Raw genomic sequence first — 13280 nt, 5'->3', positions numbered from 1 at the left:
TGCCTCGTATATGGTTTCACTAGCTCTTTGAAGGAAACCTTAGATCAACACCCTTGCTTCGGCCATCTTCTTTTGAGAGTAAAATCTCCCTAAGAAAGCCGTGGTGACCTCATCCCAAGTTCTTATTGAATTGGGTCTCACCTCCTTTTCAAGCCATTTAAGAGCCCTTCCTATTAGGGAGAAAGGAAATAGCTTTAGTCTCACAAACTCTTGAGTGACCCCATTCACCTAGATCATGTTGCAATATTTCTCAAACTCGTTCAAGTAAGCAAGAGGGCTCTCGTGCTTTGCTCCACTAAATTGTCTCCTCTCAATTAAATTTATCATTGCGGGCCGAATCTCGAAATCATTGGCCGGGGTGATTGGGGGAGCAATCCCACTTGAAGCTCTATAAGCTCCCGGAGTTACCAACTCCTTCAAAGGTCTTTGAGGTGGTGGCTGTGGATCACCCATTTGATCTTGTTGTTCCTCGGAGTTGAAATCTCTAGTTAGGGAAGTAGTTAACGGCCTAGAACCGGCTCTCCTTCTCCTTCTATAAGTTTGTTCAATCTCGGAATCGTAAGGTACCAAAATCCTGTTATGGGTTCTGCGCATACACACTCAACAATTGCAATTAGTAACAAGGCTACAAGTGTAGCCAAAAAGAAACAAACTCTTTTTGTATTTTTCTTTTGATTGTGAACTCGACTCAAGTAATCAATTACCAATTAACAACACCGTTCCCCGGCAACGGCGCCATTTTGATGGGCGTTTGAACGGTCGCACATTCCACACTCATTCAAACACATTTATAAGCAAACACCTCACAAACCAAGCACAATGATAAGTAAGAGTTCGGTCCACAAGGAACGGGGTATAATTGCTAAAGATCTTAACACTCAAGCTAATTCGAGGTCTTTTGTTGAAAGGGGTGTTCGTCAAGTAGACAACAAACTATTATTCTAAATCAAGTAATTAAAAGCACTAGGGAATGGGATCCACTCAACCATGGCAATTAGGCATATTGGGAGTAAAAGAGACAAGAGATAGCAAGGACTATATGCAAGACCAACCTCATGCAATTAGGAAAACAACTCACATTCCTAAACTTAGATCCCTCATTAGTTTAGCAATAGGAGGTACATAATCAAATTGCAATAAGTAATGACATACTTAATCTACATTTTCATGTCAAACTAAGCATAACATGCCATCAAGCTCCAAATTCAAGGGTAGCTACTCCTATCATGAAGAACTAACAAGCAATCTCATACAATCAATTTAATCACAAATCAAACATCAATACTTCTCCCAAGTTTACTTAGTTAACCATTAGGTTGAGTTTCACCCAAGCCCTAGCAAAGAGGACTACTCACAACTCATTTTGAGTGACATGCAAACCAAGATTAGGGTTCTAACTAGTTCAATAATTAGGGGAAAGTGATTAACTAATGATAAAACTAACATTCAACAACAAACAATCAAGATCTAAAGAGATTAAGGTGACATGCAATAACAAAATAAAATCAGAAAATAAATAGAGAAAAGTGAAAGAAGTTACTAATTGAAGCTTCAAATGTTGAAAACAATTGCTGAAATGTTGAGAATAATCGGTGAAACTTGCTACTACAATGATTAATTTGAGGATTTCTAAGCTAAAATACCAAAGATGATTGTTTCAAACTAAGAGAAAGTTGCTAAGAACTATGCTACTGCTACCTGTTTTAAAATGAACTAAAGAGGTAGTATTTATACTCCCCGAATTACATAGGTTAATCCATCAAAAGAAAACGGATTTGCAGCTAGGAGTGCCCGCTCCAGAAAGAGGAGTGCCCGCTCCTTATACATGTGCGCCCGCTCCTCTACTCTTCATGAAGATTCAAAACTCCAGGGAGGAGCGCCCGCTCCTCGCTCTTTCAACATGAGGCAGATTTAAGCAAATAGGGAGGAGCGCCCGCTTCTATCAGGGTGCACGCCCGCTCCTCTTATCTCAGATTGAGGCAGATTCTAGCAGACCAGATAGGAGCGCCCGCTCTAGCTGTTCTCAAATTATAGGCAATATGTTGAAGTCTTGGAGGAGCGCCCGCTCCTCACAGGTTCAGAAACATGGCAGAATTATGTAAACTTTGCAGGAGCGCCCGCTCATGGGGAGGTGCACGCCCGCTCCACCAGGAGCGACCTCTCCCTCCATCACTTTTTGCCTCTAATCTCGATCCATGAACTTCCTTGCTTTGCCTCACTTCACCATTACCTGCCAATTAAGTATACAAACACACAAGGAGGAGGGCAAAGCCAAAACGCAACATTTATAAACAAAAGAGGGTTAGAAAGAGGGGAAAAGATTACAAAACTGGGTTAAAATCACCACAATAAGTGGTCAAATAAACCACTTATCAGCTGAGCAAATTTAGCAGAGCAGAGCAAAGCAGATCAAATTTCAACAGACCAGAGCAGCTCAAAAGAACAGGACCTTATTGGTTATTTAAAAAAAATCCCTTCTAAATCATTGTTATTAGTTTTAAATCCCTTCTACATGGTTTTTTTGAGCAAAAAAAAAAAAAAACTCTTCTACATCATTGTTTTTTACGGTCTCTAAAAAAAATTAAAAAAATAAATAAATAAATAAACAAAAAATTACTCCGTATATATAAAGAAAACAACCTACCTCATACTGGATATCACATCATTTTAAATGTTCTGATTTCTGACACACACTCGTGAGGCTAAGTTGGAGTTATAAATTCAAATCTAACTTATGCAAAGCTTGTAATAAATTTTAGCAAACCATCATTAATACGGAGTAATCTCTAAGAGTACTCAACTACAGTAGCTTTCAATGCCCTCCAATAGAAGATGTGAAAGCGAATATTATCAAAATAAATTCCTATGATTGAATGGAATCAACTGTGAAAGACCAACCATTCACAATCTTAATGAAGGTTTTCTTTCAAAATTTATTATCTCTATTGGTGCATTTTTCTTATTGTATTTTTAAAGGATCCAGGAGATAAAACTCTGGTTCCACCACTGACCTGTAACCTCTCATAGCGGTCGTAAGGAGGCAGTCCAACTTAATCTGTGGTTTATACACACGGGTGTACAGTGCTCATCATACACCCGGATAAATAAAAAAAAGGCGGAAAGAACATCCTGTGTTTCATAAAGAACATACATGTATTTGACAAAGAACATGGTTGTATTTGACAAAAACATGCATTACCAAAGAACATAAAGATATAATAAAAAGAACGAGATAAAAGCTTGATAAAATTTTCTGAAAAATTACACATTATTAACGGGAAAAATTTAGAAGTGATAAATAATCGAGTAGGGCCGGGCCATATCATAATTTCTCGTGCTCAAACCCGTAGAAAAGTAGCGGGTTTTCGGGCTTTTTTCGAACCCGGATCGAGTTTTAACTAAAAATGCATTTTTAGATTTGCCCAAACCCACCCTGTTTCGGGCCGGATCGGGTCGGGATGTGAGTCATGCCAATGTTGATCACCTCTTAAAAAATCCTTACCAAAGATATCATTTCCCCAAAAAATAGTTTTCTATTTCTCCAAAAAAAAATTCAACTTCCCATAATAATTTAGTTTTTTTTACTCTAACATTATTTTCAATTAAAAATAATTTAAGATTTCAATATCAAATTTCAAAATACCAAATGTTAAAAAGAACATAATTTATATTGTAAAGTACATATAGTTAATACCTAAATAACACACTAATCAAACTCAAAGAATGTGCGATAATAAAAGTAATTTAAATATGACATGATAATAAAAAATAGAATTTGGGCGTCACTACGACCTTAAAGAACATACACGCCAAATTCAAAGAACATACTTTGTATTATTAAACCCAAAAATAAATATGTTTATCAACATATGTTAAATAACATAAGTTATAATGTAAAGAACATATAATTTTACTCAAAGAACACACTGATCACACTCAAATAACATATTAAAGGTATGTTCTTTGTCAAACATAGGTATGTTCTTTATCAAACACTATATGTTCTTTCCGCCTTTTTTTGTTTACCCGGGTGCACCATGAGCATGGTGCACCCGGGTGTATTATCTAATTTTCAGTCCAGCTGTTTACCCTGCCCTCCAAAACACCACTATTCTCATCTAAAGTTTCTTACCTTACCTTACTGTATTACTCGTGCTTTGTAGTATTCTGTACACCATTTGTTTTCAACTTTGTCCATGAAAAGTAACCATATCTGCTATTTACGTTGAATTCAGAGTTTCTGGAGCTCAAAGAGATTATGTATTAGTGTATACTTACAAACGCTTATAGGTTATATAACCTACAGTATAATGGAAAGAAAAACGATGTAAAAGAAGCGTCACCTGAAAAAGGGAAAAAAAAAAAAAAGAAAGAAAAAAAATGTTCAACACTCCAATCAGTCAGTATAAGACACATATCCTATCAGTATAGTTCATAGTCCTCAAGGTATGTACAGGTAAAAGAAAATTGTGGGCAGTAGCAGTACTCAATTACTCATAGAGGCTTCAAGAGGGGGTAATCTTCAAGTAATTCTCTCTCTGACAATGTATCATTTTCATTCTGAGGAGTCCAAAGAACCTCCACTGCCTGCAAGGGTTTTAACATCTTTTAAAGATACGCCAAAGACGATGTAACAATAAATCAGATAAGCAGAATTTGTTCCCCCAGAACTTGCTCTTACTTCCTTTTTTGCAAATTATCTACTTGTCTTCAAATTTGAACAGATTGAAAGAAAATTAAGCAGGATTACTTACCATAGTTTTACTTGACGGGATGGATCCAAGCTTTTGCAGGGCTTCTTTCAAATCCAAGCTCCCATTAATGGTAGGCATTTTAACTACTCCTTCAGCAGCCACCAAAATGGTAATCTGAACAAATATTGACATTGGCATTACAGAAATAAAATCTCGAGTAATAAAGTACAAGATTAAATCAAAATGAAGATTCATTAGACTCCAGCAAGTACCCTTTCAATTTGCAGTGGCGAAAGGGAACTAAGTAAAACAAAGTTCAAAATCAAATGACAAGAATGTAGCAATAGCCAGCCATGCTATGAATAGGATGCCATACTTACCAGCAGAGCCGAAATAGACTTAAAGCTGCAGAAAACTAGAATAAGGGAAAGATCTCCTCTGTTGGTGATTGCTAAATCAAAGTTAAATGACAGTTTTTACCAAACTTTAGTCACTGTACAAACCACCGACAAATTGTTTTATCAAACATCTTTATTAACTCAAACAAAAAAACTGCCCACTAACATGATGGCAATCAATTGTAGGCTAGTTCACTTGGCTTATTTGGCAACGGTTTGAATCAGCTATTGATACAAACAACCCATGACCATAGTGGCAATCAATTGTACAATGCCGGTCAACTATTTGCATTAGCCATTAATAAAAATGTTTCGTAGAAAATCAATTGCTGGTTGTTAGATCTTAGATGTTACTATGTAGTAGTAAGCAACTTGTACACTTTTAGCTAAAAAAAGTGCCAAAGAGCTGCTCTTGACAGCTTATTCATCTTGGCTCATTGAAAAACCATTTACCAAACATTTTTTTTTAATTGATGGACCAAAATATCACACTAATAACCAACGAAAAAGCCACATCAGAAACAAAAGTAAGAGAAAATGCTAATCCATCCCCCCGGGGCAGAGTTACTCAATCAACAAGAGCAAGCAATTACTATATTCAGCATAAGAAGTTATCTAATGATTACCACTATGTACTCGTTGCTATATCCACTGGCTCTCGTGCTTTTGGTGCTCTGCCTCTTTAAGTTATTCACATTTACGAGTGTTTCTTCATCAAATTTACCACGTTCCTCAATGGAAAGTTGATTGAACCTCTTTTCTCCCTCCTCGATACTCTTTTTGATGTCAACCTGGTGATTGTCAAATTGAACATATCAATTACCCATTTTATAAAAAATAAGCAAAGTAGCATCAATAGGTGAGGTCACGAAAAATGCTGCATTAAGGGAAACATAAAGCAAAAAAAGTGCTAAAAAAGTAATACCTTGTCATTAATCTGAATAACAAAATAATAATCAGTTATAATATACTAAGGGCAAACCGGCAAAGTAATCCAAATCCCATCCAATCCCAGCCCCAACAAAACCACGAAAAGGAAAAAGAAAAAGAGAAAGGGAGAGCTTACTCCTCTTTTTACCTCTATCACAAACACCTCCCTACAGTTTATGGGCCTATGAGACCCACAGCAGTTTGGATCAATTATTATTATTAAAATCCCGATTTAAATCTTAGAATCTTACGATTTTACGATTCATGTATGTCACACGATTCGATTTACGATGCTATCCGATTTTACATATTTCTCTTAACTAGCAAAATCCTTACAAGTTTAAAACAGGCCTATATAGCTATTTATAAATATATATTGTCAATTATTGGTTGCTTAATGTGTAAACAACTATTTTCTATCAATAATTAGGTTTCAAACTCATAATTTAAATATATTTAACTAAATTTAGATATCACGTCTTGATTATGCATGTCGGTAGAATCTTACGATTCTACGATTCAATTTTACGATTCAATTTTGATAGCTCCTTCCGATTCAAAGTAGAATCCCGATTTTAATAACTTTGTCATCAAAGGAAAGCCTTAAATAGGTGCTTCAACAAATTTTGAAGTTGTATATCATAAGCAAATTGGAAGAAACCATGAGCCATCAGGAAATCATTTTAGGGGTAATAGACTAATTTCCTGTCAGATATCCTTTGTTGACAGAAGAGAAGCTCTGGATGCTGATGGTTGTGAATTAAGTCATACACCTACATCCAAAATGGCTTTAACATATCATCATCCAACAACTCTAGATAATAACATCTATTTACTCTCCCTTTTCAATTAATCAGGGTCAATGAAAGGGGTATGAATAGCCAGCAAGCAGGATCACCTTTCCCATGGTCAGGAAGGCCTTAGGATGAACGGTTAAATAAGAAGTTCAGAACAAATCTTCATCCCAGGGGCCAATATTTCAAAGTAGTAATTCATAGCATGGAAAATTTCTGAGCATATACGACTAAGCGATAAGATATAGTTGTGCGCACAGAGTCAACTTGGTGGGAATGTAATTCTGATTGTCTTCCTGCTCTAGAGAGTTTCTCTAATATTGAACCAATTACCATATTAAAGCTCCTCATGAAGATACATTTCAGTGATTTCACCAAAAGTCTTTGATGAAAATTGAACAACAATGAACAATGTTAAAGTCTTATTCCTGATATGATGGGGCTACCCACATGAGCCAAGAAATTTAGCTTCAGTGATTGACAACATCAATACTCCCCCTTCATTTATCAAGTGCTATACACTTCTCTAAACCTAATTTCCTCAAATCATTCTTAACTCTCACCAATTAAGTCATCTTTGGTCTCCCTCAGCTGGTTTAAAATCCCCATAACCCAACTGTCCATTTTCTTAGTTTCTTATCGGTGCATCTTCTTGGTAAATGCTACACAAGCTCAAATCCACATGGATGACTCTCTCTTATTTTAGCCTCAAAGCCCTCAATGGTAACAACTCCAACCTTTTCCCATAAGTCTAAATTATATCCGTTAAGTTGTTCACACAAATTATTTGAACAAACAAATCTCAAATATTCCTAATGGCCAACATTCCAACACATAGAACTACAATGGTCTAATAGCCGGCCTATAGAACTTTCCTTATAACCTCAGAGGTGCTACCATCACGCAATATCCCAATTGTTGCTCTCAAATTGATCCATCCAGACTTAATTCAGTTAGTGGCATCTGGTTTAAAACTGAAACTCACTTTTGGTGAGCTACATACAGCTAACAAACTTATTATCTTGAAAGTTTCCATGAGATGAAATTGTGCAGTAGTGTACTAGTATAAAGCAACCCAAGTCTATGGCTTATGCACTTAAGCATTGTTCATTACCTCAAAAAATATTTTCAGGAGTCATAAATTTGAGTAAGTTCAGACTTCAGGTAAAAAACCAATTTATAACAAGTTCAGGGTAAGTTCAAAAGGCTTTGAGTTGGGGAAAAAAAAAACCCCCAAAGCCTTATATCCTTGTAATTGATCAAGATACTAGTGCATACCCACCTTAATGATGATCTCTAATCCCATTCCCTAAGAAAAAAGGGATACAAGACAGTGGAAGTAATCACCAGTCTTTCTCTTTTTCAGACACATTAGCAGGACTTGCATATCAATTCAATGGTATTCAGCTTCAGCTATCAAATTTAGGGTGAAAGAACTGTAGGCCAAAGGAAGCATAAACAAGAAAGATAAGCTGAGTAACCAGCCAGCCTAAATAAAGAGTGAAAGTAGAAAGATGTCTCTCAACTTACAAAATCTTTTGATCAACAGTCAGATATCTATTCAAAGCAGTAACTAAAGCAAAATACCCTTCCTGTCACACTCCTTTGATTTCACACCGGAATGACTAAACTTTATTCTATGGAAACATACCATATGATGCAGTATTCCCACTGCTCCCTCTCTTTTTACTAATTCTAGCCTCATATAACCAGGTCTGACATGTAACATCCACTCACCAACTAGTAATTAAAAGATGGTGACCCACAAGCTTCTACAATATACGAATTAGTCAGCCATTCTTGATACCAATTCTGGTCCTTTCTATCTACTCCCTTGGTCCCTGTTCATGAAGAAGTGGGAAGCTGATTTCACTATCATCAACGAACCTTACAAGGACATTAGTGATGGAATGGTGTATGAATTATAGAGTATCTGGCAGCTGATATATAGGAATGCTAGTAGCCAGTCCAATCACTAGCATTATCATATGACAAGTGTCTCCACAATGTGACCAGCACAACATCAAAGTAGGGGGACACTGTCTATTTTCTTTTTCCCAATCAATAGGTTTCTATTATTTTGCAGAAAACAAAATATTAAGATACTCGGTACTCAACAAAAAAGCATTTAGCAAAAAACATGAATGTCACAGCTTAAACTCTTCAACTATGAGAACAGAATTATAGGGAGTAAATATGAAACTAATTCTTATTATATCATATAGAAAAAATGATATCAGATATTAAATACATAAATTCTTTCAATAAATGATGTCATGACAGCATATATCAATTAAAAATAAATAACTCATCTGAGTGTAATAATTAATAATAAATAATAACGATAATAGGTTTTAATATCTGAACAGAAAATAGTTCCCAATCCAAAAGTAAATCAACTCACAGATGAATAAGCTGAGATGCAATAATCAGGATGACGAAGCAAGGCCAGCATTGTTTCTGCAAACATCAAAATTAAACAATCTTGCACGCGTAAGACAGAGTTGATATAGAAGAATAGGCTTTCAACAAAACACCCCCCCCCTCTCCACCCAAAAGAAAGAAACAAAGAACCTCCAGCTAAGTATCAGCTAAGACCTTAGATAACATGCCGCGAAGAACATAAAAGGAGAAAGCAAATACAGTAAAGCCTCCCAAGATATAGGAAGATGAAGCAAGAAGTGAACTCGATGACAGATATGATAAGCTGAAAAAAGCAAATATCTAGCAAATATATCACAAAACAAAAAGATCATTGTATTTGTTCTTTTCAAAACGGGCAAAAAGATCACAGAGTGAGCAAAGGTTTGCAGATTATTAAACTAACATGATAATATTCTGAATCATTAGAGCACTCAATAAATCCAAAATAAGTGATTCATAGTGAAAATTATATAAAATTTAACTCAATTCCATTATAACCATAGTTAAAGACTCTAGTCATTCCTCCTACTCTCCCCCCCCCCCCCCACACACACACCCAAAAAAAAAAAAAGAAAAAAGGAAAGAGAGCAAAGTAAAGAACACAATAAAAAGCTACTTATTCTATAAAGTATTCACACAAATATAATTGGAAAAAAAAAAAAAAAATTAAGAAGCTGCTAGTAAGCTGCAAATCTGAGGAATTAGTAAATATTCACAACCCACATTAGTCTACACTTATCGGCAATCATAGTTGCAACCCCTAAAGCCAGCAGTAGCTAGTTGCTATTACAAAAAAAAAAAAAAATATAATCTTCACCGCCACTGACTTAAAAAGACAATCAGGCACCCTTACCATTGCTATTCTAATCAAGCCGAAACCATTTAAACACTACACAAGTGTTGTCCTCTCAACTGCCAATAAATGAATCAACAAGGGCTATAAATTGCAAGAAGATTATACAGCAATTTCAAACCAATCCTAAGAAGGTCTAGGCAATATCATGGCTTCAAGTACCCACAGATAGGAGGCATTTACCCCCTGCTAGCTTCACTCCCTAATTTCATCTTAATAGACAACAATCACATCCCAGGCACACCATAGCAATACTAAGAAGTTATATATAATTACATGCCACAGAAGCTATACACTGCCATGGAATGAAAAATCACAATGGGACATAGTACTTTAAGCAGAGAAAGATTAATGTCAAATGAACAATAGAATGCAAGACCCACCTGTTAAAACAAAGTTTAGACCCTCTGGGGTTGATGTATCAGCAACTTCAGCAATCCGGTTGAGATCACTTTGAAGCGATCGTGCCATGCCCAACAGTCCAACCTATAAAAAATCAAAACTAATGAATAAGTAACAGCAATAATATGGACCAGAAAATTAAAATTACACATTCAATAAAGGGCTAAAGGCTATATTACAATACTTATAAACATGGTTCAATACTTCCAAAAATAGTTGAGCCAATTTTCTGCAAATAACGCATGCAAGGAGGGCCCTGTTACAATACTTAGAAACATACTTGAACACTTCAACAAATGGACATGGTGGATTCAAAAAAGGTCCAGATGCACAGTAGAGTTTTACCCCTAGCCAACTAAACCAGTAAAAAGGTTGTTTCAGGTACAAGTGAACCACAAACAACCATTTTTGAAGAATAATGATAAGCAACACAGGAATCCTATGAGCACTAAAATTAAGGTGTAATCCTATATAAGTTACATGATTTTCCAGCTCACTTCCAAAATCATAATGCTCTTGTTCTCAACTTCTCATCCCAATTACCAAGTGAAAGTATCTCAAAATTTTCAGCACTATTTGAAGAAAGCAAAAGTGCTAATCCCTCAAGCTGTACTTCAAGCCCTCCTAATCCAATTTCCAAGTTATTGAACTAAAAGATAGCAATAAACTAGTCAAGGCTACTACTCCCTGTATCCCACTTTAACAATGCCACATTCTACTTTGGGACATCCGAAAACAATAGGCCACTATTCATATGTAGTAAGCAAAACCATAATTTTTCCCATATTACTCTTACTATTATTAGGTTTAAATCTGCAGTATCTTAATAAGATGATTGTTCTCAATAGTCACAAAAGTTGTCAAGGGGATTTATGGTATATCAAGCCAATTTCATACACTGGCGGAGCCAGCGTGGGACAAGGGGGGACAGTTGTCCCCCCACTTCCAAAAAAAAAATAGTATAAATACAATATTTTGTGCATAATGTAATAGACAAAAGGAGTTAGCGCAATGGTTAAAGTAAGTTGCATGAGTTTGTACTTGTAGTCTTAGGAACTGGGTTCGATTCTTCCTGTGCGCTTTTTCTTTCCTTTATTATGACAGTACTACATTTAAATAACTATATTATTAATTGTTTGAAATCTTCAAAAATTATGAACCCCTAAACAAATAGTTTATGGAGAAAAGTGGTATACGATGTTGATTTTTTGACTAAGTACTCCGTATTTTATATTTTGAGCTGTAAAACTTTAACTATTCAAGCATATTTTTGCTCCAATATTAAACTAAGTGATGATGTTTATTTGTCCCCCCGGTTTGAAATTCCTGGCTCCGCCACTGATTTCATAAAAAGACATCGTACCAACTGGGACGGAAATAGAGTAATAAGTTAAGCATCCCAATACACCCTTGTCTAACACTAAAATGAAAATCAGGGAAATGGTACACAAAGTAAAACTCTTTACGCATTTCCTAACATCCGTAGTTGAAATTTAAATGAGTTATTTCCAAATTAGAACATAAAAAGCTATCACTAAAATATTGATCAACCTAAAAACCAAAGTAGAAACATAAATGAGTTGTTTCCAAATTAGCACGTAAAAAACTACCACTAAAATATTGATCAAACTAAAAACCAAAGTACAAAAAACACATTACCTGAAGCTTGATCACAGTAGTTCTCTCAGTAGCAGTCAAAACCCCACCATCAGACCGATCAGAAAGGAACCCAGAAACCAAAATAAATGCAGCAAATCCCATCATAATAAAAAACAAACTAGAACCAGCTCCAACCCCAAACGCCGGCCCAACATACAACCCTGCACCCCCAAATGGCGAGGGTGCGAAATACGGTACCGATTGCGAAAACCCAGGACTTGAGGGCCGAACAGAGTAGCTCTGAGATCCTGACATCGACGATCTTGAAGAAAATGATCGCCCTCCCATTCTCCCACCGGAAGCTGCAAAAGCAGAATTTGGGTCATACATTAACAAAGCACCCACTAATAAAGCTGCAATTGCAGGCTTCTTGAGCGCCTTTAAGGCCTCAGAAATCTTATCAAGAACAAACCCAATTGAATTTAGGGTCTTCTCTTTGATACCCAGCTCGGAATCGGGCGAATTCGGGTTTTTGGCGTCGCATTTGGGGGTGAATTTGAAGGGTTTTGGTGAAAATTTAGGGTTTATAGAAGGGGAAGAAAAGGGGGCTAATGAGGTTAATCGAATTGGGTAAGGACGCAAAAGAGGGGTGGATTGAGGAGAGAGAAAAGTAGGGTGTTTAGTGGTGGTTAAAGCGGAAGGTTCGAGAAGTAAGGCGGTTGCCATTGATGAAAGTTTGGATTTTGAAGGTGAAAATTTTCAATTTTTTTAAGTGTTTTAAAGGGAAAGATATTTAAAGGTGTGTTGAAGAAGATGAACCAGAGAACTGAAGTAAAGGTATTTAAAGGTGTGTTGAATAACTGAACCAGAGAATGGAAGAGTGGTGGGCTGCTGGTCATGCAAGCACCAAAAATGAAAAACCTCATCCTATTTTGGATTTTAGATTATACTTGTAAAAGTAATTATAATTTAATTTAAAATTAATTTGATAGCCTAATTGCAGGTGACTTTTCTGAGGAGCACGTGGGATGTGGTGTGATCTTGAAATTAGAAATTGGAGTAACAACTGCTGTATTATTGTTTATAGATTAATGGTAATTTATGGTCAAATTTTTCAAAGTTTGACCCAAAAAATGGCAATGGAGCAAAAATAAAGGGACGGAGGGAATAACAACTAACAAGTAAT

At 36.0% G+C, this 13280-nt stretch overlaps 1 protein-coding gene across 2 annotated transcripts; it reads right to left on the bottom strand.

The window, feature by feature from the left end:
- Positions 1-4050: 4050 nt before the first annotated feature.
- Positions 4051-13024, bottom strand: LOC110737053. Of its 2 annotated transcripts, XM_021917415.1 has the most exons (7): positions 12155-13024; positions 10477-10579; positions 9221-9276; positions 5719-5883; positions 4755-4868; positions 4487-4587; positions 4051-4343 (listed from the first exon to the last, which is right to left on the bottom strand). In XM_021917415.1, the coding sequence occupies exons 1-6, from the start codon at positions 12818-12820 to the stop codon at positions 4495-4497; spliced, it is 1197 nt and encodes a 398-aa protein (XP_021773107.1). In that variant the 5' UTR covers positions 12821-13024; the 3' UTR covers positions 4051-4343; positions 4487-4494. The 2 variants fall into 2 exon arrangements, with proteins under 2 accessions (XP_021773107.1, XP_021773106.1); XM_021917414.1 differs by having other exon boundaries at positions 4051-4587.
- Between the last annotated feature and the right edge of the window lie 256 nt (positions 13025-13280).

This window comes from Chenopodium quinoa, unplaced genomic scaffold, assembly GCF_001683475.1.
Source record: "Chenopodium quinoa cultivar QQ74 unplaced genomic scaffold, ASM168347v1, whole genome shotgun sequence".
NCBI lineage: Eukaryota > Viridiplantae > Streptophyta > Magnoliopsida > Caryophyllales > Amaranthaceae > Chenopodium > Chenopodium quinoa.
Note: the sequence above shows the minus strand (reverse complement) of the source record. Positions and strands in the feature narration are given on the sequence as shown.

What these genes read in the sequence shown, in the direction of transcription:
- LOC110737053 (XM_021917414.1), bottom strand. Translation starts at nt 12,820, where the DNA reads ATGGCAACCGCCTTACTTCTCGAACCTTCCGCTTTAACCACCACTAAA. An exon ending in CTACTGTGATCAAGCTTCAG is followed by an intron (nt 10,580 to 12,154) that starts GTAATGTGTTTT and finishes GATTTTTTATAG; the next exon opens with GTTGGACTGTTGGGCATGGC. An exon ending in TCCCGTCAAGTAAAACTATG is followed by an intron (nt 4,588 to 4,754) that starts GTAAGTAATCCT and finishes AAACCCTTGCAG; the next exon opens with GCAGTGGAGGTTCTTTGGAC.